Raw genomic sequence first — 23,762 nt, 5'->3', positions numbered from 1 at the left:
CACATATTGACATCTGGACAAGGTCAACCTCACATATAGAGATGAAAACTATTATCCAAATATTGCATGGGTAAGGAGAGGTAAGCATACATTGTAATGAGAGGTTCTTGCACTAGTAAAAACAGTCTACTTCTTGTTTATACTATTGTAACAGTCATCATCAAATATAATTCCAACTTCTATATTTGAAGTTGAAGAACAATATAAAAATGGCCAAATGTTCCATAATTCAAAAAGGGGTATTTCAACCCAATGAGATACATTTTCAAATAGTATAACAGAAAATACTTAGTTAAATGAAAAAATACACTAGATGGACTCAATTAGCAGATTAAAAATTCCAGAAGAATCTTAAAGATATCAATAAGAAATTACCAAAGTCAAAAAAAACAGAGGGAAATGAAGTTTGCAGAAAAATTTAGAGACCGTAAGATTTTGAAACAATAACAAATGGTCCAAAACACATGTAACTGAAATCCCAGAATGAAAAACACAGAAAATAATTAATGTCTGAAAATTTCTGGTAATTGGTGGAAAATATTAGGTTACAGATTCAACAAAAACAGCAAACTTGCAAGCAAGGTAATCATGAACAAAATCAGTCTCAGACACATCAATCTGCTGAGACCCAATTATAAAGAGAAAATCTTGAAATCAGGCAGAGAAAGGCAACACGTTATACAGGGGAACAAGTGAATAACATCTGATCTGACATCAGAAACTAATATAAATATTGGAGTGGCATAATGGAACAGCTAAAAGGAAGAGGTTATCAACTAGAAGTCCTCATAAAGAAAAGATATACTTCAAGAATAAAAATGAGAAAAGATGTGTTTAGATTAATTTAAAAAAAAAACTTCAGAGAATTCATCAGTGGCACACTTGTGCTACAAAAAAAAAAAAAGTTAGAATTCTTAAGGCTGAAGGAAATTATTTAAATGTAAACTCAGATCTGTAACAATTGTTCAGAATGGAAAATGGTAAATATGTGGCTAAATGTAAAAGATTCTATGTACTTCCTTTTATCTATACTTCCTTTTATTCCTTTAAAAGACATGACTCTTTAAAGGAAAAGCTGTCACAGTGCAATGTGACATTAATAGCATTTATAGCTTTAGTACATATGATCACAATAACACTAAACAGTAAATATCTGAAGTTCTTGGGGGGCGGGGGGTGTGGGCACATGGAGACACAAAGAAAAGGAAAAAAGGCCATGTGAACATGAAGTCCAAGAAAAAAAACTGCGACTGAGAACTCTATATTCAGTACTTTAAAATTCTTGTGCCATTTCCTTTCAATCTCCACGGTTCCTAATGAAAATTCTGTTCTCTTTCAAATCACTGTTCTCCTATTGTAATAAATCTGGTTGCTTTAAGATTTATATTATGTCTTAAGTGCTCAGCAGTGCGAACATGTATTTCTTTGGATTTTCCCCGTTTGGAGTTTGCTCAGCTTCTTGAATCTGTAGATTTATGTATTTCAGTAAATTTCTGATGTTTTCAGTAAATTTCAGATGTAATTATAAGAGAAAGCCCATTTGTAACAGCAACAAAGAAGATTACACTTAGAAATAAATCTAGCAAGAAATATATGAAGCTAGAATAAAACTGTTAAAACACTCATGAAAGACACAAAAGTAGTGTTGAAAAAATGTAAGGATCTTCCCTATTCTTAGATTGATTCAACATTCTAAAAATGCAGTTCTTTCTAAATTTATAAATTCATGCAATCTCAATAAAAATTCCTACAAGCTATTTTATGGACCTACAAAATTTAATACTAACATTCACATGGAAACACAACATTCACATACAAGCATGGCCAGGAGCACAATCAGAAAGAAAAATTACAAGGTGAGGCTAGCTGTAACGATCTTTAAAATATACTATGAAATCTATATAATTAAAAATGTCGTGTTAGCACATGCAGAGATAAACTAACCATTGGTATAGAATACAAATCAGAAATATACCTAAATGCATTATTAGTATATGATAAAGGAGCAACTCAGACCATTAGGGAAAGTATAAACTTTTTTTTTTCTTTAAATATTTCTTTGGGGGAAGAGACGCCCACACTCCTCAATTAAGAGAAATATTTTTACAGAGGTCTTTTATTTTTTTACACTTATGCCATGAATTCATAGGGAATGGGTTCCAGCAGCTCAGGCTCCTTTCCATTGGTTCTCACAAAGTGTGCTTCTCTGGGTCGGGAAAGCTAGCGTTCCAGTTGAACCCAGGTACCTTTCTCTTTGGCTTCCTTCTTTTTCTGATCATTTTCCTTCACCCGTTTCAGGAAGCTGTCTCGGCTCTTAGAGTGTTTAATATGCTCAATATGGACATTAATTCTCTTGGCAAGAATCTTGCCCTTGACTTGTTTGTTTACAACAATGCCAACCGCATGCTGAGTAACACTGTAGACCCTTCCCGTTTTGCCTTGGTAACATTTGTGGGGCATTCCTTTTTGAACAGTGCCCATTCCCTTGATGTCTACAATATCACCTTTCTTGTAGATTCGCATGTATGTGGCCAAAGGAACAACTCCATGTTTTCTAAAAGGCCTAGAGAACATATAGCGGGTGCCTCTCCTCTTTCCCTTTGTGTTGGTCATTTTGACGAATTACTGGAAGATGGCGGTCCCGGCCGAAAAGGAAAGTATAGACTTTTAAATAAATGGTGATAATATAACTGGGTAGCCATTTGGGAAAAGATTAAATGCATATCTCACACAATAATAAGAATAATCTACAAATGGATTAGGGATCTAAATGTTAAAAAACAAAACTCATTACAGGTACTAGAAAGCAACATGGATGAATTCCTCTTTAAACTTGTTATAAGGAAAAGTCTAACTATGATTTAAAATCCAAAGGCAATAAATGATTGATGCATTTGACTATGTTAAAATAAAAATACTTGCACGCCCAAAATAGCCCACAAAAACAAGTCCAAAGGTAACTGACACACTGCAAGAATAGATTATTAATATATACCACAAACAAAGGACTGATATCCTGGGTATATACCTGACACAGGAACAAAACCTGAGAGGAAAATGGGGAAAGAACATAAAAGAATTCCTAACAGGCAATGCTGGTACGACCTGAGCAAAAATGAATAATGACATTACTGCATAATGATCCTAAACATAGGATCATTATGTCTACACACATATACGTTCAAAAATTGAATTAAGAAATGGTGATAAAGCATCCTATTCCTTTGGGGATGACTGCAATAAAAAATATAAAAGGAAAGAAGGAAACGGAGAAGCACTGTTAGGCAAATACCACAGTAAAAGCTGCCTCAGACAAAATACATTGATGAATGTTAAAATTTATAGGCAAAAATTTTCAGAGAAAAAGAATATTTGTATAGTCACAAAATATTGGGTACATGTAAAAATTGCGGTTTTTGCTACTTTTTAAACCGCAATTACTTTTGCACCAACCTAATCTCTCTCCCAAGATACTTATTAACAACAAAAATGGGGGAAAAAACACCCAATTTTATTATAGTGGAAAAATTTGGCATATGCCACCTTACCTAAGTTGTCAAGGTTAAGATCACAAATAAGATATATCAACTGCATGAACCTTTTGATATGATACACTTAGAAAGACCTATCACTTCTGTGGCATTCTTGCCAAAGAAGCATAGTCACATTCTAATCATAAGAAAACATCAGACCAATTCAAAACGAAGAACATTCTACTAAACAACTGCCTGGTACTTTTCAAAAGTGACAAGGTCATGAAAGTCAAGGAAAGACTGAGGAATTATCATATATCAGAGAAAACGACAAAGACATGACAACTAATTAGTGTTTTATCCTCGATTGGCTCTTGGAGCAGAAAAGGACTATTGATGGGAAAACTGATGAAATTCAAATAAGGTTGATAATTTTATTAACAGTATTGTACCAATGTATTTCCTGGTTTTGGTAATTGTACTACGTTTACGTCAGATGTTAATAGAGGAAAATGAAGTATCTAGGAATTCTCTTACTATTTGTGCAATATTTCTGTAAGTCTAAAATTCAAAATAAAAAAAGTTTGGAAAGAGTTCTGGAAAACTTCTACTTATACAATAATAGGAAGCAGATTAGAAAACCTGTTATCAGAGGTCAAAGAGTGCGTGAAAAAACTGATTTACACAGGTGGCACAAGGGAACACTTTTTGGATGATGAAAATGTTCTATAAAATTATTGTATTGATAGTCACATGACAATAAATTGTCAAAACTCATTGAATTATGCATTTAAATAAACTGGTGAAATTTTGTTATAGGTTGATATATTTGTCAATAAATAAAATATTTGTCAATAAGCTGACAAAAAGAATTCCAAATGTAAATACAATCTTTTTTAAAAAAAGTGTTGGGTTGCAATCCCAACATAAGCAGAATACAGATGAGAGGTATCAAATAAGATTATGCATGTCCTTACCAGATTAATCAACTGAGTGTGTACCACATCTTCCACCAAAACTGCTGTTTCATGTAGAGGCCTCCTAGCATCACCTAAAGAAAACCTGCACACACACAAAAAATAATAATCACATCAATATTGTGGACTGTAAAAGTGAGAAAGGAAAAGGGTGAAAGATATTTATTATATTAATGTGTTTAATAAAGTACAAATGGTTCTCTCAAATAAGAGAGTAGGAGCACAATTTTCTTTCTTTTTTGATTAGTTTATTAGGGTGACAACTGTTAGTAAAGTTACATAGATTTCATGTGTACAATTCTGTAATGTATCATTTATATAATATCACATTGCGTGTTCACCACCCAGAGTCAGTTCTCCTTCCATCACCATATATTTGATCCCCTTTATCCTCATCTACCACCCTCCTCCCCACTTACCTACTAAACTAACCACTAAACTATTGTCTGTGACAATGAGTTTTTGTTTCTTCATTTGTTTGTCTTGTTCTTTTGTTGTTTCCAGTTTTATATACCATAGATCAGTGAAATCATACGGTTCTCCACTTTTTTCTGTCTGACGTATTTCTCTTAGCATGATAATTTCAATTTCCATCCATTTTGCCGCAAATGGCACTATTTCATATTTTCTTATGGCAGAGTAGTATTCCATTGTGTATACATACCACAACTTCTTTATCTAATCATCTATCGAAGCACACTTTGGTTATTTCCATGTCTTGGCCACCACAAAGAAAGCTGCAATGAACATTGGAGCACATATATCTTTATGGATAAATGTTTTCAGATTTTTTGGGGTAGATACCCAGGAGAGGAATTGCTGGGTCATCATATAGTAATTCTATTCCTAATTTTTTGAGGAACCTCCACACTGGATGTACAATTTTCTATGGACAAAAAGTTGCACCTCTCCTATACAAGCTGAAACTTCCCAAAAAATGCAGTGTTATTTATTCTATATCTTGCTTTGTACAGTCATTTTTAAGGGCATGTACTGTTTCAAAATATAAAATATTAACCACTTCATAATACTGGCAACCAGAAAATCATGTTACTATATCGATATTGCCAATACAGTTAACATAACAGTCAAATAGAAAATTACAATAGCATACAATATAATTAAAAGATGCTAAGAAAAATTTATGTAAATACCATAAATCATCATTTCCTACTATATGCAAGCAGATGATTAAGAATGGATTACAAAACTGTTCTTAAAAGTCATAGTCTCAACTTTCATATGGACTAGATATGTACAGAAAATCACTTCCTGGTAAAGAACATTTGAAAATGCACATTAAAAACTTGTATTTACAGCATGCTTTCACTAGCAGTTGGGAAGACAAAACAGAAGTCAGACAAGATGAGAAAATATAGTTCTTCAGGATAAGAGAGCTGCAGCCAAATTTTATTCATGGCAGCCTACAGCCTGGATTTCAGCTAGCATAGTACTCAAGGTATAGGCAAGGATGCTGGGCCCTCAAGCATGGCAGAAAGTCAGTGTGAGGAACCTAATATAAAGTGGAGAAAAAGAACACTCAGATGGTGACACCTTCAATGTGTGAACTAGGAAAATACTTATTCCACAGAAGACACTCTGCCTCTCTCTCTGAAGGCTGTTTCACAGTGAAGAGAAAAAATGTGGTACTGCCATGAGGTGACAGACAAATAGACAAATAGAACAGAGAGCTAAAAAATAAATTCTTACATATGTGGTCAACTTATATTCAATAAAGATGGGAAGAACACCTAATGTGGAAAGGACGGTCTTTTCAATAATTCGTTTGGGGGAATGAATTCAAAACAGATCAAAGACCTAAATTAAAGAGCTAAAACTATAAAAATCTTTGAATGAAACAGAGGGGGAAATCTTTTTGACCTTAGATTTGGCTATGGTTTCTTAAGTATGACACCAAAAGCACAGGCACAAAAGAAAAAAAAATAAATAAACTGGACTTCACCAAAACTAAAACTTTTTACACATTGATTACTAGTAGGAGAGCTATGGAACACAGTGTGGAGGTTCCTCAAAAATTTAAGAATAGAATTATCATATGACCCAGCAATCCCTCTCCTGGGTATCTACCCCAAAAATCTGAAAACATTTACCCATAATGACAAGTGTGCTTCAGTGTTCTTTGCAGCTTTGTTTACGGTGGCCAAGACATGGAAATAACCAAAATGTCCTTCGACAGATGAATGGATAAAGAAGTTGTGGTATATATACACAATGGAACACTATTCTGCCATAAGAAAAGATGAAATAGGACCATCTGTGACAACGTGGGTGGATCTTGAGATTATAATGCTAAGCGAAATAAGCCAGACAGCAAAAGTAGAGAACCCTATGATTTCACTGATATGTGGTACATAAATCGAAAACAAAGAAGGACCAGACTAACAACTGAAAGAACAAAAACTTATAGACATAGAGTTTAGGGGGTTACCAGAGGGTAAAGGGGGAGGGAAGGCTCTAGAAGAGGGTAAACGGGGTCTAATATATGGTGATGGAAAGAGAACTGACTCTGGGTGGTGAACACACAATGTGAGATATAGATAACGTATTACAGAATTGTACACCTGAAATCTGTGTAACTTTACTAACAATTGTCGCCCCAATAAACTTTAATTTAAAAAAAAAAAAACAGTGAAAATCTTCTGTTTGTTCACTGATAAATTTTATTCAGCATTTACTTCTTTGGACTGCCTGAACCGTTTTCCTTCCACTATTTTAAGTTACTCCAAATCTCACTATAGAAAAAATGCCAAGTTAACAAAGTGAAATAAATGACTAAAAGTTAAAGCAACGATTCAATTCCTATCTCTAGTAAAAAGAATATTTTAAAACCACATGTTAATAAAATATACAAATAATTGTCAAGCTTTCCCTCAAGCTTTAATGAGAACTTAGAACTCTTTAACTAAAAGTAATCATTAGTATAAACATGTCTAAAGCCATCTAAAGACATATAGCTTGGGATGGGATTTGATGAGAATACTATTTTAATTTTCAGGGTTATTCATACTTTAGCTTTAATTCCATTTTTTCTCACAGCAGTTACGCCAGTATTCCCCCCTCCACTCACACACATAGAAAGCTAGATATTGTCCTAGTGGTTTTCGGAAAATAGAAATAAAAACCACCACACCTCGTCACAGTCACTTCCTTTTAGCTCTGCAACGTATATAACATTTTTAACTCCAAGACAAAATCCGAGTAATTGAGACTTTCACAAATATTTTGATTTTTTTCCCCTTACAGCCCGACTTGACCTCTCACTGATGCCTTGACTGACTTGCCCTAGGTCTAGTCCCCACCAATACAGTCTGATACGCAACCCCTACGCACTTCCTGGATGCTGGTAACACCAATACGGCTACACCAGCCTCCACTAAAAATCTTTCAGGAAAATTTCCTTAAAAGCCTATCCCTTCCCTGGTCTCCTACAGCAGCTTCTTGCTGTCATACACAAGCCTCCATTTTAGGAAGGACTGCACCTTGGTAACTGAGGTCACAACTAGTACGTGTAGAGCCATGCTTCTGGACACCACTTAATGACGATGGCAGAGCCACGTGTACCCTCCCTTTGACCTAACCACGGTGGGGTTAGTCAGTCCCAGGATCCAATGTCTCACTGAGCACGAGGCAGCTAACTCTGCAGCCCCCTTGTCTGATGCATAATGAAAGGATGAAATCAGCAAGATCACTCATGAGGAGAAGTGACACTCCGCATTCCCCCACGCACACTCAGATGCAGGAGGCTGCATGCTGAAGAACCATTAAGACACTGCTCCAAAGAGCTGCAGAACTTATGACTAAGCCTTTCAGTATTTTTGTGTTATGTGTATGCCCAACAAGTCTAAAATTGTGTGTGTGTTTGGGGAGGGGGGGGTCCTTTAAATAGACATCTATTAAAGTAAAAATATCTATTCACAGAAAGTGCAGCATAAAACAGAAAAAAGAATCAGTTATAGAAACATGTCCAGGACACAGAAAACACATTTTTAAAAATACACACGGAATATTACTACAGGCACTGTGTTCTCAAAAAACAAGTAGTTTCTATCGCCAGCTTTAAAAAGCTTTTTTTTTTTTTTAACAAAAAAAAGGAAGGAAGGGGCTGGAAATTTGTTATCTTACTCTATGCTGAGTATCTATTTGACATCTTTGGTTAGTGATTTATGCCAAGATGCTTTCCAAATATGGTGATACACTTTTAATGTCTTTGTAAGTTTTCACACGTTATTCGTTTACCAAAGTCTTTTGCTAACCCCCAAGTCCTATGGAAATTTACGTATCTGATGATGTATCCATTGACCCATACTCCTTACATAAATTTAATCCCAACGATGAAAGGCAATCAACCCTAAATTCTTTTAACGGCTTTAACTGCAGAAAAGAAAAGAAAAATCTTTGTGAGCAAGCACATGCAGTGTGTATATATTTATCTCTTTTTATGTTACACGTATATATAATATTAGCAAAAAAGCACAGTATATAGCATAAACACAAAAGATAAATTTCAAAGGAGGTAAAATAAAACAATGGTTTTCAAAAAGTAGTTTTATTTATTGACATGAGACTTTTTTTCTGATTTTTAGTTTTATGCACACACACAGTTTGTGTCTCTGTGTGTGTATGTGTGTGTATATATATATATATATATATATATATATATATATATATATAGAGAGAGAGAGAGAGAGAGAGAGAGAGAGAGAGAGAGAGAGAGTTATTAGCATTATCAACTGCTCCAGTTTGCCTGGGACTATGGAATTTTCCAAATTATTCTTTACCAAATCAATCCACTTAATTAATACTGTGTTTCCCTGAAAATAACACCTAGCCAGATAATGAGCTATAATGCATCTTTTGGAGCAAAAATCAATATAAGACCTGGTCTTATTTTACTATACTATAAGACAGGGTATAATATAATTAATATAATATAATATAATACCAAGTCTTATACTAATTGTTGCTCCAAAAGACACATTAGAGCTGATTGTCCAGCTAGGTCTTATTTTCAGGGAAACACGGTACTAAAAGTTCACGACATACTTTTCACAAAGGACAAGCCAGAAAATTGCCTTTGAAGGGAATGAATGAATAATGAATAAAACTTGTATATTTACTTTCAAACAATTATCCTTAATATTTCGGTTCTGGGGTTCTAAAATAGAGAAACAAACAGCAAGTGGGGAGTTTATTCCTTGATTTGGAGATAATTCTTTTCCGTGCTGTAAAGTTGAGAATGAAGTGCATGATAATCAGACGATGAGGAGTAGCTACCCAGGTGAATGGGGAGAGGCAGAGAAGTGAGCCCGGAAATACAGATACAGTTCATATGGCCAGGATCCACTAGAAGATTACAATAATGCAGCTAAAAAGTCCCACTACGTCCTGCCCATGAGCTACACAGAAGGGGCCATCAGTCATGATGGAAAGAAATTAGACTAGAAATTAGATGACCTGGTCCTCATTCCCACAGTGCTAAGTAGTACTGTAACCTTGGGCAAGTAACTTTTCTGGGTACCTCAGTTCCTCAACAATAAAAGAAAAGTATTGGGTTAGATGATTTTAAAGATGCCTTTTCAAATACAAAGCTATAGTAATCAAAACTGGATGGTATTGGCATAAAAACAGACATGTAGATCAATGGAACAGAATACCGAGCCCAGATATAAACCCATGCATATATGGTCAATTAAGTTACAACAAAAAAAGGCAAGAATACAGTCGTATAATGGAAAAAGGACAGTCTCCTCAATAAATGATGTGGGGAAAACTAGACAGCCACATGCAAAAGAATGAAACCACACTACTGTCTTACACCACACACAAAAATGAATTCAAAATGCATTAAAGACTTGAACGTACGACCTGAAATCATAAAACTCCTGGAAGAAAACATAGGTGGAAAAGCTCTTTAACATATGTCTTGGCAAATATTTTTTTGTTTCTAACACCAAAAGCAATGGCAACAAAAGCAAAAATAAACAGATAGGGCTACATCAACGAAAAGGTTTCTGCAAAGCAAAGGAAATCATCAATAAAACGAAAAGGCAATCTAGTGAATGGGAGAAATACCTGCAAATAATATATCTGATAAGAGGTTAATTTGCAAAATATATAAAGAATTGACACAACTCAACAGCAAAAAAACAAACAAACCAAGCAATCCAATTAAAAATGGGAAGAGACTCTGAATTGACATTTTTTCCAAAGATGATACACAGCTGTCCAACAGGTACATGAAAAGATGCTCAATGTCACTAATCATAAGGGAAATGCAAATCAAAACCACAATGAGAAATCATGTCACACCTGTTAGAAGAGACAAAGAAACGCTGGTGAAGATGTGGAGAAAAGGGAACGCTTGTGCACTGTTGATGGAAATGTAAATTGGTGCACCACTATGGGAAACAATAATGGAGGGTCCTCAAAAAATTAAAAATAGTACCACCATAGGATCCAGCAATCCCACTTCTGGATATTTATTTGAACAAAATAAAAACACTAGTTTGAAAGGACATATGCACCCCCACGTTCACTGCAGCTTTATGTATAACAGCCAAGATATGGAAACAACCTAAGTGTCCATCGATGGATGAATGAATAAAGAATATGTTACTTACACACACACACACACACACACACACACACACACACACACACACACACACTGAAATACTATTCAGCCATAAAAAAGAATAATATCTTGGCATTTGCCACATGTTTAGACCTGGAAGGCATTACACTAAGTGAAATAAGTCAGACAAAGAAGGACAAATACTCAATGATCTCATTTATATTTTGCAATCGAAAAAACAAACTAATTTCACAGATACAGAGAACACGTAGGTGGTTGGGGTTGTGTGTGAAATGAGTGAAGGGATTCAAAATGTGCAAACTTCTAGTTATAAAATAAATAAGTCAAGGGGATGTAACGTGTAGCACGGTGACTTCTATTAATGATACTGCAGTGGTTACTTGCAAGTTGCTGAGAGAGTAGATCTTCAAAGTCCTCATTACAAGGAAAACATTTTTTTGTAACTGTATGGTTGACAGATAACTAGTCTTGATGTAGTGATCATTTCTCAATGTATACAAATATCGAATCATTATTTTGTACACCTGAAACTAACATAATGTTAAATGTCAATTGTACCTCAATTTAAACAAAAAAAGGTACCTTTTCAGATATTTGATTTTGGCCTACGAAAGCAGCTATGATCCTTAAATCCTAAAAAGTTGTCTTAAAGAATTGCAAGAAAATCGTATTTTAAGAAAAATCACTTTTGTAAGAAAACTTGTAAAAATTAAATCTTACTAAATTGAGTAAATTGGGTAACAATCATGAAATCAAGAAGAAATAAAGTTTTTAAAATGCATAAATGAAGTAAAAGAATAACAATTGGAGAAAGGGCAATAAGGCTACAACTTATTCTTGGTCCTGTATATGGAAATACTTCTTAAGAAACATTCTACTGCTCCTTAAAGAACTTAAAAATAAATAAATACATAAATAAATAAATACATAAATAAACCCTAAAGTCGGGTTTGTACTTATGGATATTTTCACAGGATTTTAAATTATTCTTTTTCAGTATGTTTAATAAGGTCCACTTTGGGGTCTAAAATACTTGTTTTCAAATTTCCAAGCCTTGATTAAGAAGAGTAGGATTGATTAAATTATTTATTAGTTTTAAAAGGGATTTGTTAATTAAAGAGATCCTTTCACAATGTATATGTATATCAAGTCATACAATTTTATTGTAAGATATCTCACAATAAATATCTTACAATTTTAAACATCTTACAAATTGTCAATTAGACCTCAATAAAGCTGAGGTATCTTATAATTTTATTTGTAAATATCTGACAATTTTACTTGTCAAATATACCTCAAGAACGCTGGGCAGAAAAAAAAGTGATTCTGAAAAAGAATCCAAGGGGGTAAGTTTGGTAAAAATCCATGACAGAGAATCTGCCAGGCCAGGTCATGAGGGATACAAGGCCCACAAGCAGATCTGCTCATAAAGCATCCAGGAACCAAATATAAAGGACAAAGAGACGTTTCTCTACTGCCATGTGTCCATCTTCTTGAATGCTGAGTTGCTTTCAGTACTTACCACTGGCTACAAACTCTAATGTGGTTAAATTATTCTGGATGCCGTGGTTAAGTAATTGCTGTGGTCTTGGGAGTTACTTACTTTTTTTTAATTTTTTTTTATTTTTATTACTTCTGTTTTTCTGGATGTTTTTCTACCTTAGGTGATTGACATTCCTTTGGAATGGACACTGTGTGACTACTGCTTGGCATAAGACAGCCCTAGGTGACTTTCTGTCCCAGAAGAAATGTTTCCCTTTTCCCTTCAAACCACTTATTTGATTACACTTTCATGGGGCAGGTATTACTATACTACCCAGGAATTTTTCCTAACTGGAATTAGAGTGAATAACAGGCTAGCGCCATGACTCGACTCTCGTCAGCTAACCTGGCACTAGACAGCACATGCAAACACAGACATCATCCGTCTATTTCATTCTTACCTAACATTTGTTGAAAATGACTTACCCACTGTCCAAAGGGGGGAAAACAGTGCAGAAGTTTGACTATGATCAGTCATTTAAGGCAATCAGACAGTCATAAATACATGCAAATTACCCTTATTCTTCATTTCTTATCACCTCTAACTTTCATGTAACTCTGTGATTTTAACTGCTTTTCAAAGGAAGAAATAAATTCAACAACATTGGCTCTGAGAAGGCCAGAGTGATGATTAAATTATCAAAATACCTAAGACAACAGTTATTCTAGCAGTGGGCATTTTTCTCATTGCTTGCTTGATTTTTGAACATCCATTTCCTCCACACCTTTGTTATGGTACATATTCATATATAATTTAAATGAACTTTGAGAATATTTTTAGAACTCTGTAACACTCCAGGAAATACGTGTAAATGTCTGAAGATAAAAGAAAAGCAAGATTATAAAATTATCGTTCATGATGTAAAATTTACAATACCAATGTGAAAAAATACAAAGATATATTAATAAATATGTTTGTTTAAAGTAAAAGTGAAGAGAGGTAAAACTTTGAAAAGGCAAATACTTAAATCACTTACAGGTATTGATTAATCAATAAGTCACATACTGAGTACCTAGTGTGTTTCAGGCACTGTTCTAGTTATTAAGGATACATCAATGAACAAAACAGATTTTTAAAAAGGAGTGAAGTTTGCCTTCCAAAGAGCAAAGCCTACAAAACACAATATACATAAAAAATTACTAAATAAATGATTTGTATGTTAAAAAGATGATATAAAAGATCACATAAAACAGAATCGGGAGATGGAAGGTGTGAGATAGAGAAAGGGAGGCAGTGTGAAATATTAAAAATGGACATTTATTAACTTTTGATGTGTGAGAAAAATGGCTTATAAGAAATGGGAAGTTCTCTAAATAAGTTATGTAAATAAATTAGGTAATCTTGTGAAAACCAAAGACTCACCTAGGAAAACTCACCTGGAATTTTTACAGCAAATGGAATGAAAATGTGCTTCTGAGGAAGCTTACAAAACTAAAATGTACATGAATTTCTTCTAACAACTCATAGGCAGTTTTTCTCATACATGTTATATACCTAAAAAGCAAATCTCCCCATATTCAAACGCTAACGAAGAGCAGCATAAAGGAAATGATTACAAGCACTCCTTATCTGAGTAATAGGCAAGAAGGAATAAGAAATATATTAATCACTAAATGTTAAGATCTGAAAGATTTAGTCCATTCATCTTATTACAAACAAAAAGAAAAAAGAAAAAGAAAGGTCACAGAGGTTAAATAACCATCTCAGGGATCTCAGGGTCACTAATCAAGTTAGAGCCAAAAACAAGGCCTTTTATTTCGTCCAGTAATCTTTTTCTGCAATACCATGTTAAATGTGCAAAAACTGCAACAAATTAGACAAATTAGTCTAAATGATCATTTGTCAAAAATTCAGATTAACTAAATAACCTAAAGGAAGGCTGGTTCAATGAATTTGTATAACTAATTTTTAAGCCTTTGCAGTGCAGAAGCTTTTGTAGTTTGATGTAGTCGCATTTGTTTATTTTTGCTTTGTCGTCTTTGCCCTAGGAGACATAGTCAAAGAAAAAAAAATTAAGACCAATGTCAAAGAGTTTATTGCCTACGTTTTCTTCAAGGAGTTTTACAGTTTCAAATCTTACATTTAAGTCTCCAATACATTTTGAGTCTATTTATGTATATGATATAAGTGGTCTAATATTTTTTTGGCATATATATATATGGCCAGTTTTCCCAAAACCATTTATTTTAGAGACTGTCTTTCTCCACTGTATATTTTTGCTTCATCACACACTAATTGACCATGTAGGTGTGGGTTTATTTCTGGGTTCTCTATTCTGTTCCATTAATGTATGTGTCTGTTTTTATGCCGGTACCATACTATGCTATTCGGATTACTATCGCCTCGTGGTATAGTTTGATATCAGGTAGCATGATACCTCTAAACTTTGTTCTTCTTTCTCAATATTGCCATGGCTATTTGGAATCTTTTGTGGTTCCATATAAATTTTAGGGTTATTTGTTCTAGTTCTGTGAAAAATGCAAGGAAACCATCAACAACAAAAAAGGCAACCTACTGAATGAGAGAACACATTTGCAAATGATGCATAGGATACGGGATTAATATCCAAAATATATAAAGAACTTAAACAGCTCAACATCAGAAAACCAAACAATCCAATTTAAAAATTGGCAGAGGGCACAAATAGAAATGACTCCAAAGATGGCATACACGTGGCCAACGGAAACATGAAAAAATGCGGAACATCACTAATCATCAGGGACATGCAAATGAAAATCACAATGAGGTATCACCTCACACCTGTCAGAAGGTATATAATCAATAAATCAACAAACAACAAGTGCTGCTGAGGATGAGGACAAAAGGGAACCCTCCTGTGTTGTTGATGGGATTGCAAATTGGTGCAGCCATTATGGAAAACAATATGGGGGTTTGTAAAAAATTTAAAAATATCACTACCTTATGACCCTGTAATTTCACTTCTGGGTATTTATGCAAAGAAATACAAAACATTAATTCAAAGCGATATATGCACCCTTATGTTCACTTCAGCATTATTTACAATAGTCAATGAATGGAAACAACCTAAGTGTCCATCAAGACAAATGGATAAAGAAGATGTGGAATATATATACAATGGAATGTTATTTAGCCATAAAAAAGAATGAGATCTTGGCATTTGCAACAACATGGATGGACCTAGAAGGTATTATGCTAAGTGAAATAAATCAGACTGAATTTGCTGAGGCTAGTTTTGTGTCCCAATCACACCAAGCATATTCTCCAACCACAATGCTGTGAAACCAGAGATCAACTGGGGGGGGGGAGGGGAATCAGGAAAAACCAAAACTACGCGGAAATTAAACAACATACTATTACAGAACAACTGGGTGAAAAAGAAATAAAAGGAGAGATCAAAAGATACATAGAAACAAATGAGAATAAAAATACATTGTATCAAAATTATTGGGACACCGCAAAGCAGTTTAACAGGAACATTTATATAATTACAGGCTTATCTAAAAAACAAGTAAAATCCCAAATAAACAACCTAACATTAACCTTAAAGAACTATTGATAGAAAAAGAACAAATGAAACCCAAAGTCAGCAGAAGGAAGGGAAGAATAAAAATTAGAGCAGAATTAAATGAAATAGAGAAGGAAAAGAGAAAAAAATTAATACAACAAAGATCTGGTTCTTTAAACATATTAATAAAATTGAAAAACCTATGTCTAGACTCACTAAGGAAAAAAGAGAAAAGATACAAATAAAATCAGAAATAAAAGAGCAGTTATGACAGATAACACAGAAATACAAAAAATTATTCAAGAATATTACGAAGGATTATATGCCATGAAATTCAATAACTTAGAAGGAGAAGTTCTTAAAAATATATAGCCTTCCTAGACTGGATCACAAAGAACTTGAAAATCTAAATGACTGAGCAACAGTAAGAAAATTGAAACAATCATCCAAAACCTCCCCAAAAGCAAAAGTCCAGGACCAGATGGCTTTACTAGTAAATTCTACCAAACATTCAAAGAGGATTTAACACCTGTCCTTCTCAAACTCTTCCGAAAATTGAAGAAGAGGCAATACTTTCTAACTCATTTAATGAGGCCAACATTACCCTGATACCAAAACCTGGCAAGCATAACACACAAAAAAGAAAACTGCAAATCAATGTCTCTGATGAGTACCGATGCAAAACTCCTAAACAAAATACTAGCAAATTGAATACAACAATATATTGAAAACATTATACCTTGCAACCAAGTGGGGTTCATTGCAGGGATGCAAGGATGGTTCAGCATACACAAACACATCAATGTTACAAACCACATAAACAGAACAGAGAATAAAATCATATGATCATATCAATAGGTGCAGAAAAAGGATTTGACAAGAAAAACATTCAGTCATGATTAAAACACTTAATAAAATGGGTACAGAAGGAAAGTACCTCAATATAATCAAGGCCACATATGACAAACCTTCAGGTAATATCACACTTAGTGATGAAAAACAGAAAGTTTTTCCTCTAAAATCTGGAATAAGACAGGGATGTCCCCTATCACCACTGTTATTCAACACAGTACTGGAAGTCCTAGCCAGAGGAATTAAGCAAGAGAATGAAATAAAAGGCATCCAAATTGGAAATAAAGAAGTCAAATTGTCACTTTTTGCAGATGACATGATTGTTAACATAGAAAACCCTAAAGACTCCACCAAAAATATATTAGAAATAATAAACAAATACAATAAAGATGGAGGATACAAAATCAATGTACAAATATCCACTGCATTTCTATGTACTAACAATGAAATTTCAGAAAAAGAAATGAAAAATACAAGTCCTTTTGCAATTGCAACAAAAATAATAAAATACCTAGACATAAATTAGTAGAGGATGTGAAGGACCTATACAATGAAAAATGCAAGACAACATTAAAAGAAACTGAAAAAGACTCGAAGAAATGGAAAGAGTCCATGTTCATGAATTGGAAGAATCAACATAATTAGAATGGTCATATTACCCAAAGCAATAGAGAAATTTAATGCAATCCCCATCAAAACCCCAATGGCATTTTTAAAAGAAATAAAATTTGTATGTAATCACAAAAGATTCCAAACAGTCAAAGCAATCCTGAAAAAAAAGAACAAGGCCAGAGGTTATCACACTCCCTTACTTCAATTTATACTACAAAGCAGCAATAAAAAAACATGGTATTGGCAGAAAAACAGATACACAAACCGGTGCTATAGAATTGAGAACCAAGAAATAAACCCACATACACAATATATGGACAGATAATTTTTTGACAAAGGAGACAAAAGCATATAATGGAGAAAAGACATCCTCTTCATAAATGGTGCTGGAAAAATTTGAAAGCCATGTACAAAAGAATGAAACTAGACTGCTCTCTGTCACCATACACCATAATTAACTCAACATGGATGAAAGACCTAAACATAAGACCTGAAACGATAAACTGCATAGAAGAAAACATAGGTACTAAACTTGGGTGCAAAGAGCATTTTATGAATTTGACCTCAAAGACAAAGGAAGTAAAAGCTAAAATAAATGAATGGGTCTATATCAAACTAAAAAGCTTCTGCACAGCAAAAGAAACCATCAACAAAACAAAGTGGCAACCCACCGAATGGGAGAAGATATTTGCAAACAGCACCTCCAATGAAGGGCTAATATCCAAAATATATCAAAAACTCATACAACCCAACAACAAAACAAACATTAGCATCCAATTGGAAAATGGGCAGAGGGCATGAACAGACACTACTCCCAAGAAGACAAAAAACAGCTAAGAGATATATGAAAAAATGCTCAACTTCACAAGTATTAGGGAAATGTAAATCAAAACCAAATGAGATACCACCTCACACTTGTTAGAATGACTATCAAGACAAATAATAAGTGTTGAGGAGACTGTGGAGAAAAAGGAACCCTCATACAGTGTTGGTGGGAAGGTAAATAGGTACAGACACTATAACAGTTTGCAGATTCCTCAAAAATTAAGAATAGAACTACCATAGGACTCAGCAATCCCTCTTCTGGGTATCTACTCAAAAAAATCTGAAAACACTTATCTGTAAAGATGTCTCATGTGTACTCCTATGTTATTTGCAGCATTATCCACAGTGGCCAAGATATGGAAACTAAAGTATCCTTCCATAGGTGACTGGATAAAGAAGATATGGTACATATATAAAGAATATTACTCAGCCATAAGAAAAGATGAAATCCTGCCATTTGTGACAACATGGATGGATCTTGAGATTATGCTAAGTGAAGTAAGTCAGACAGAAAAAGTCAAGAACCATATGATTTCACTCATAATGGGGTATATAAAACTGAAAGCAACAAACGAATAAGACAAACAAAAACTCATTGACACAGACAACAGTTTAGTGGTTACCAGAGGGTAAGGGGGGTTGGGAAATGAGGGTAAAGGGGATCAAATACATGGTGATGGAAGGAGAACTGACTCTGGGTGGTGAACGCACAATGGGATTTATAGATGATGTATTACAGAATTGTACACTTTAAACGTATACAACTTTATTAACCAATCTCACCCAAATAAACTTAATAAAAAAATTTTAAAAAGCAACAAATAAGACTAACAAACAAACAAATACTCATAGACAAAGATGAACAGTATGGTGGTTACCAAAGAGAAAGAGCAGTTGGGGTAAGGTAGAAAAGGGTAAATAGGATTAAACATATACTGATGGATGGAGATTTGAGTTTGGGTGGGGAAACACACAATGCAATGTACATATAATGTATTATATAGGTTGTACATTTGAAACATATATAATTTTATTAACCGAAGTCACCCCCAAAATTTTACAATATTTCCAAAAAAGACTGAGTAAGACAAATAAAATATGATTTCACTTTTAAGTGCATCCTAAAAAACAAAATAAACAAACAAAACAGAAATAAACTCAGATACAGAAACAAATTGAAGGCCACCAGATGGGAAGGGATCTGGAAGGGACGAGTATAAAAAGTGAAAGGGATTAAGAAGTACTAAGTTACCAATTATAAAAATAGTCACGGGGATGTAAAAGACAGCATAGGGAATATAGTCAATAACAGACTTAATCAAAACGATCACTTCGTAAGTTACATAAGTACATAATCACTATGGTGTACACCAGAAACTAATATAAGATTGTATGTCAACTGTACCTGAAAAATAAATTTGAAAATTAAAAATACATTACAAATAATTTTAAGTTTCGTAGAAAGATATGTAATAATTCCAAAAATTTTGTTTCAGTCTCCTTATGCCCCCAAAACATTTAATAACACAAGGATTTAACTATCACATTGTTGCTGAAATGTAACAGTCAAAATTAACTTTCTATAACATTGGATATAGACACACTATAATCACAAATTTCACTCAAATTTTCAAGTACATTTCATGGACTGGGAATTAGAGATTCAAGAAAGTTAAGACATTTGCTAATGTTATTAGCAAAAGCAAGCTTCCGAATTACATGCTGTGAGAAAGTCACTGAGAGAGAGAGAAGAATTTTGCATTATACAGATACTGAGAAAATTAGCAAAATGGATAAACGTGGTATACTGTACAGCACTTCCCAAATTGATCTTGTCCAGAAAAAAAAAGCATTCTGTAGTTAAACGAGCTTAGAAACTGCCTTATGTTTTATTCTTTTCTAGATTTGCAACACGTTACCATATTAGATACTGTGAGAAGTTCTGAGGGAAAGAAACTTTTGCTTTTCAACCTATTTACTGCGTATGTAATCACTTTTCTAAACCCAGTTAGGTATAGAGCATTGAAAATCAATTTCAGCAATACTAAAGTAGGCAAAAGGACTTTGATACGATGTAAGACCTTTAGTGACAGGATTCAAAATAAGCTGCAGCCTAAGGTGTTAGGACTTCAAAGCACTTCAATTTTAAACAATGAGATAGATGATGGTGGTGACTAACAGCAAACAATTTTCTTTTTAGCTCTTTACTCATTGAACAAATATTTACTGTAGGTCTACATTGTGTCAGGCACTACATTTTACCCTGGCTGAGAATTTTTGCAGTTCCCACAAATGACGGATTTTTCAGCAGCTATGGAAGCAGTCATCAGAACAAGTATCAAAGCTCGTCAGTGGATCACCTCACAATGGCAGCTCCTCACTTCCAAAAGTCATTCAGGAACAGACTCGCTCCAATTAATTGGCCTCTGAGTGCAACAGTCTCGCCGATGTAACCTATCTTCTGATGACGTCCACCTGCAGACCAACATCCCTGAACTCCATGCTTCCCCCAAACTCGACATAAGATCAGCATAAGATCTCTCCTTGCGGAGAGATTGTGCAGGACCAGCCTACGAGTATAGACGCATATACCTTTCCTTTATGGTAAGAAATGATAAATCCAGTTTTCTTTATTTCAGATATTGAATGATGGTTTCATTATATTTCACAACCCAGATAGCCTAACCACTCTTCCCTTCCTCTCGTTTCCCTCTTAACTGTTTATTTTGAAAGATTTAAAGCAAAAGAAAAAGTGAAATAACAATACAATGAACACTTACATATATATCGTTCACCTAGAATAGCCAATTGTTATCATTGGGCACATTTGCTTTCTCTTAAAATTATAGACACACATTTATATACATATATGCAAACACGTTACACACATACATACATATATACCTGTACTTTATTTTTCTTTGAAGAGCAAACATTTATTGCTTTACATGTGCCTGGCATACGTAGATAAATTGTCACTTAAGTCTCTTACAGACCCAATCTCACTATGCCTATCCTTACCCCTCTTGGAGAGATATTTCTTATAGTAAGTGAAATTATGTTTATTTGTTAACTTTCACACACTGGGCTTAGTTTTTGTGACTAAGAACTACATGAACTATCAAATCTATCTTTTACATGTGACAGGTCTTCAAAAATATGAAGAAAGCTTGCTTCAAGTTTTTTCAGGTAAACTGTGTCTTGTTATAAAGTTTTATTGAGATACCATTTCTATACCACAAAAGTCACATGTTTAAAGTGTACAATTCAGTGACTTTCTTTGTCACTGTACCACCATCACCACAATCCATTTTTAGAACATGACCATTATTCCAAAAAGATGCCTCCTGCCCGTTTACAGTTAATTCATATCCCCCCACGGATTAACTGCCCAAGGCAACCACTAATCTACCTGAAGGAACCAAGCAGCCTCTCTAGTCTTCAAGATTAAATATTTCTCACTTCTTACCGTTTATGTCTCTGCTTAACTGGCATATCCTTGGAAAGACCTTTTCAAACAATCACTATTTCCAATGGTCATTTGAATCAGAGTAATTCAACATTTATTTGGTTTATAGAATGAGGTCCTACACAAATTTCCATTAGAAGAAAAAGGTTCCAAAACTTTTAAATAAACAAAAGGAATGAAAACCTCTTTTTGAACAAGTCGAAGGCCCAATATAAAGCCCTGTAGCTAAGAGACATCCTTGAAACGACAGATTACACTTTGTGGGCTAGGAAGAGCTGAATCAACTATCAAGCTGCCTTTGTCTCCACTATAATTCTCCATCTCATCCATAAGAACATGGCATTACCCTACCATAAAGGGAAATTATTATACTCTGTGAACTGTGAACTCATGCAATTTCCTAGTAATTAAAGATGCCAGAATTTTTGTTGAGATTGATGTCAAGTTCACCAGGGTGTAAAGATTAGTATCTCTCTTCCTCCATTATTTTTAAAATGAAGCAAACTCATGCCAAAATCATAACTTAATCACACGTCCTTAAATAGCATTTTAGAAAAATCACCTGGTAATAATTAATACCACTGTTGTAATCTCTCCCCTAATGTACTTATATTTCCAGGATTTAATTTGTCACCCAAAACAATAGTTTTAGTCTTATAGACTGTAATGCTGATGAAATAAACCTTTAAATTTTAAAAAAGGAAAACAGTGCAAAGTTGTTATATTACCAATTAAGCAACTTGAAAATTAATTTTACAAATATTCATGACTGCCAACAGGAAAATACATAATATATTCCAGTTGCAGTACATAATACATTCCATTTGCTCCTTCACAAAGGGCTACAGTTTCAATCAGGAAGTGTACAAGACAATTGTCTTTCTAGAATATGTAAACTGAACAATGATCAGTCATTTTTTGTTCTGAGAAAATTAAGAAAAAGTTTATCTCTAGATTCCACAATTTTCCTCAAATCAAAATGGAATTTGATATGCCCAGAAGAAATGCATTTTAAGTCTGTCCTCCTGAACATAGATAAAAAAAAAGTGATAACATGAGAAACATGTTAAAATTTAATTCTATATAACAATTCTGCTACTACTAAGAGGATATAATGAATGATCTTTTCGTTTTACTTTAGATTATACTCTATGACTTTAAAGTTTTGGCATGTAATAAGAATCTTTTATAGATGTTTACACACACTATCACTGAAACTCATATATAATTCTTAAATTAAACTATGAAAAGTTTAGTCTATATTTTTAGTAGCTTACAATGAATAACATGTGCAGTCTGCTAAATGAACTAAAAATATTCATAAAAACATACATCTACGTACCCTACCAGTCAGCAGACTGTATATTATTCAATACCTTCGTAAGAACTAGCTCTGGGGTAGAAAATACAAATATTAATAATAATTAACATCAGTAAAATAGTAATTAACACGTAGACTTAGAAACATCACAGAATCCTACAACTTTCAAACTCTTTTGCTTATTATATAAAAGTTTTTGCTATCAGGCTTCTGTCCTTGGTTCTGGCCTTTCCTTTAGCCATGGATCCTTTCTTCCTGCCTGACATAAACTACCTGTAGAAAGCTGACCACACATTGAGCTTCACATTTTTGGAGCTTTGTATGTGATGGTCTCTCTGCCAACTATGTCTTGGCTTCTTCTTTCATTCAACTAATTTCCTTCAAAATTTAGTTCAAGGAGTACCACCCTTGGGAAATTTTCCCTAATCCCCAGTTTAATTTACATATTCTTCTATGGTATATTACATTGATAGCCCTAACTCTTTATTTACCACACACTATATCTATTCCCATTGTCGAGTAACTTTAAATGTCTTCACACCACAACTCTGAGCTCAACCATGCTATATGCTTTGGTCAGTAGGATG

The 23,762-nt window shown here is 34.0% G+C and overlaps 1 protein-coding gene across 12 annotated transcripts in view; it reads right to left on the bottom strand.

Annotated features, from left to right (window-relative positions):
- SUPT3H (SPT3 homolog, SAGA and STAGA complex component) overlaps positions 1 to 23,762 on the bottom strand; it is a 469,983-nt gene that overhangs the window by 244,138 nt on the left and 202,083 nt on the right. For all 12 annotated transcript variants that reach the window (XM_081036769.1, XM_081036765.1, XM_081036768.1 and 9 more), the window contains one exon: positions 4,451 to 4,535. In XM_081036769.1, the coding sequence (XP_080892895.1) occupies positions 4,451 to 4,535 (85 nt within the window). The remainder of the gene's footprint in view (positions 1 to 4,450; positions 4,536 to 23,762) is intronic.

The sequence above is a fragment of the Rhinolophus hipposideros genome (assembly GCF_964194185.1).
Source record: "Rhinolophus hipposideros genome assembly, chromosome: 3".
Classification (NCBI taxonomy): Eukaryota; Metazoa; Chordata; class Mammalia; order Chiroptera; family Rhinolophidae; genus Rhinolophus; species Rhinolophus hipposideros.
The sequence above is the reverse complement of the archived record's forward strand: the minus strand, read 5'-3'. Positions and strand labels throughout refer to the sequence as shown.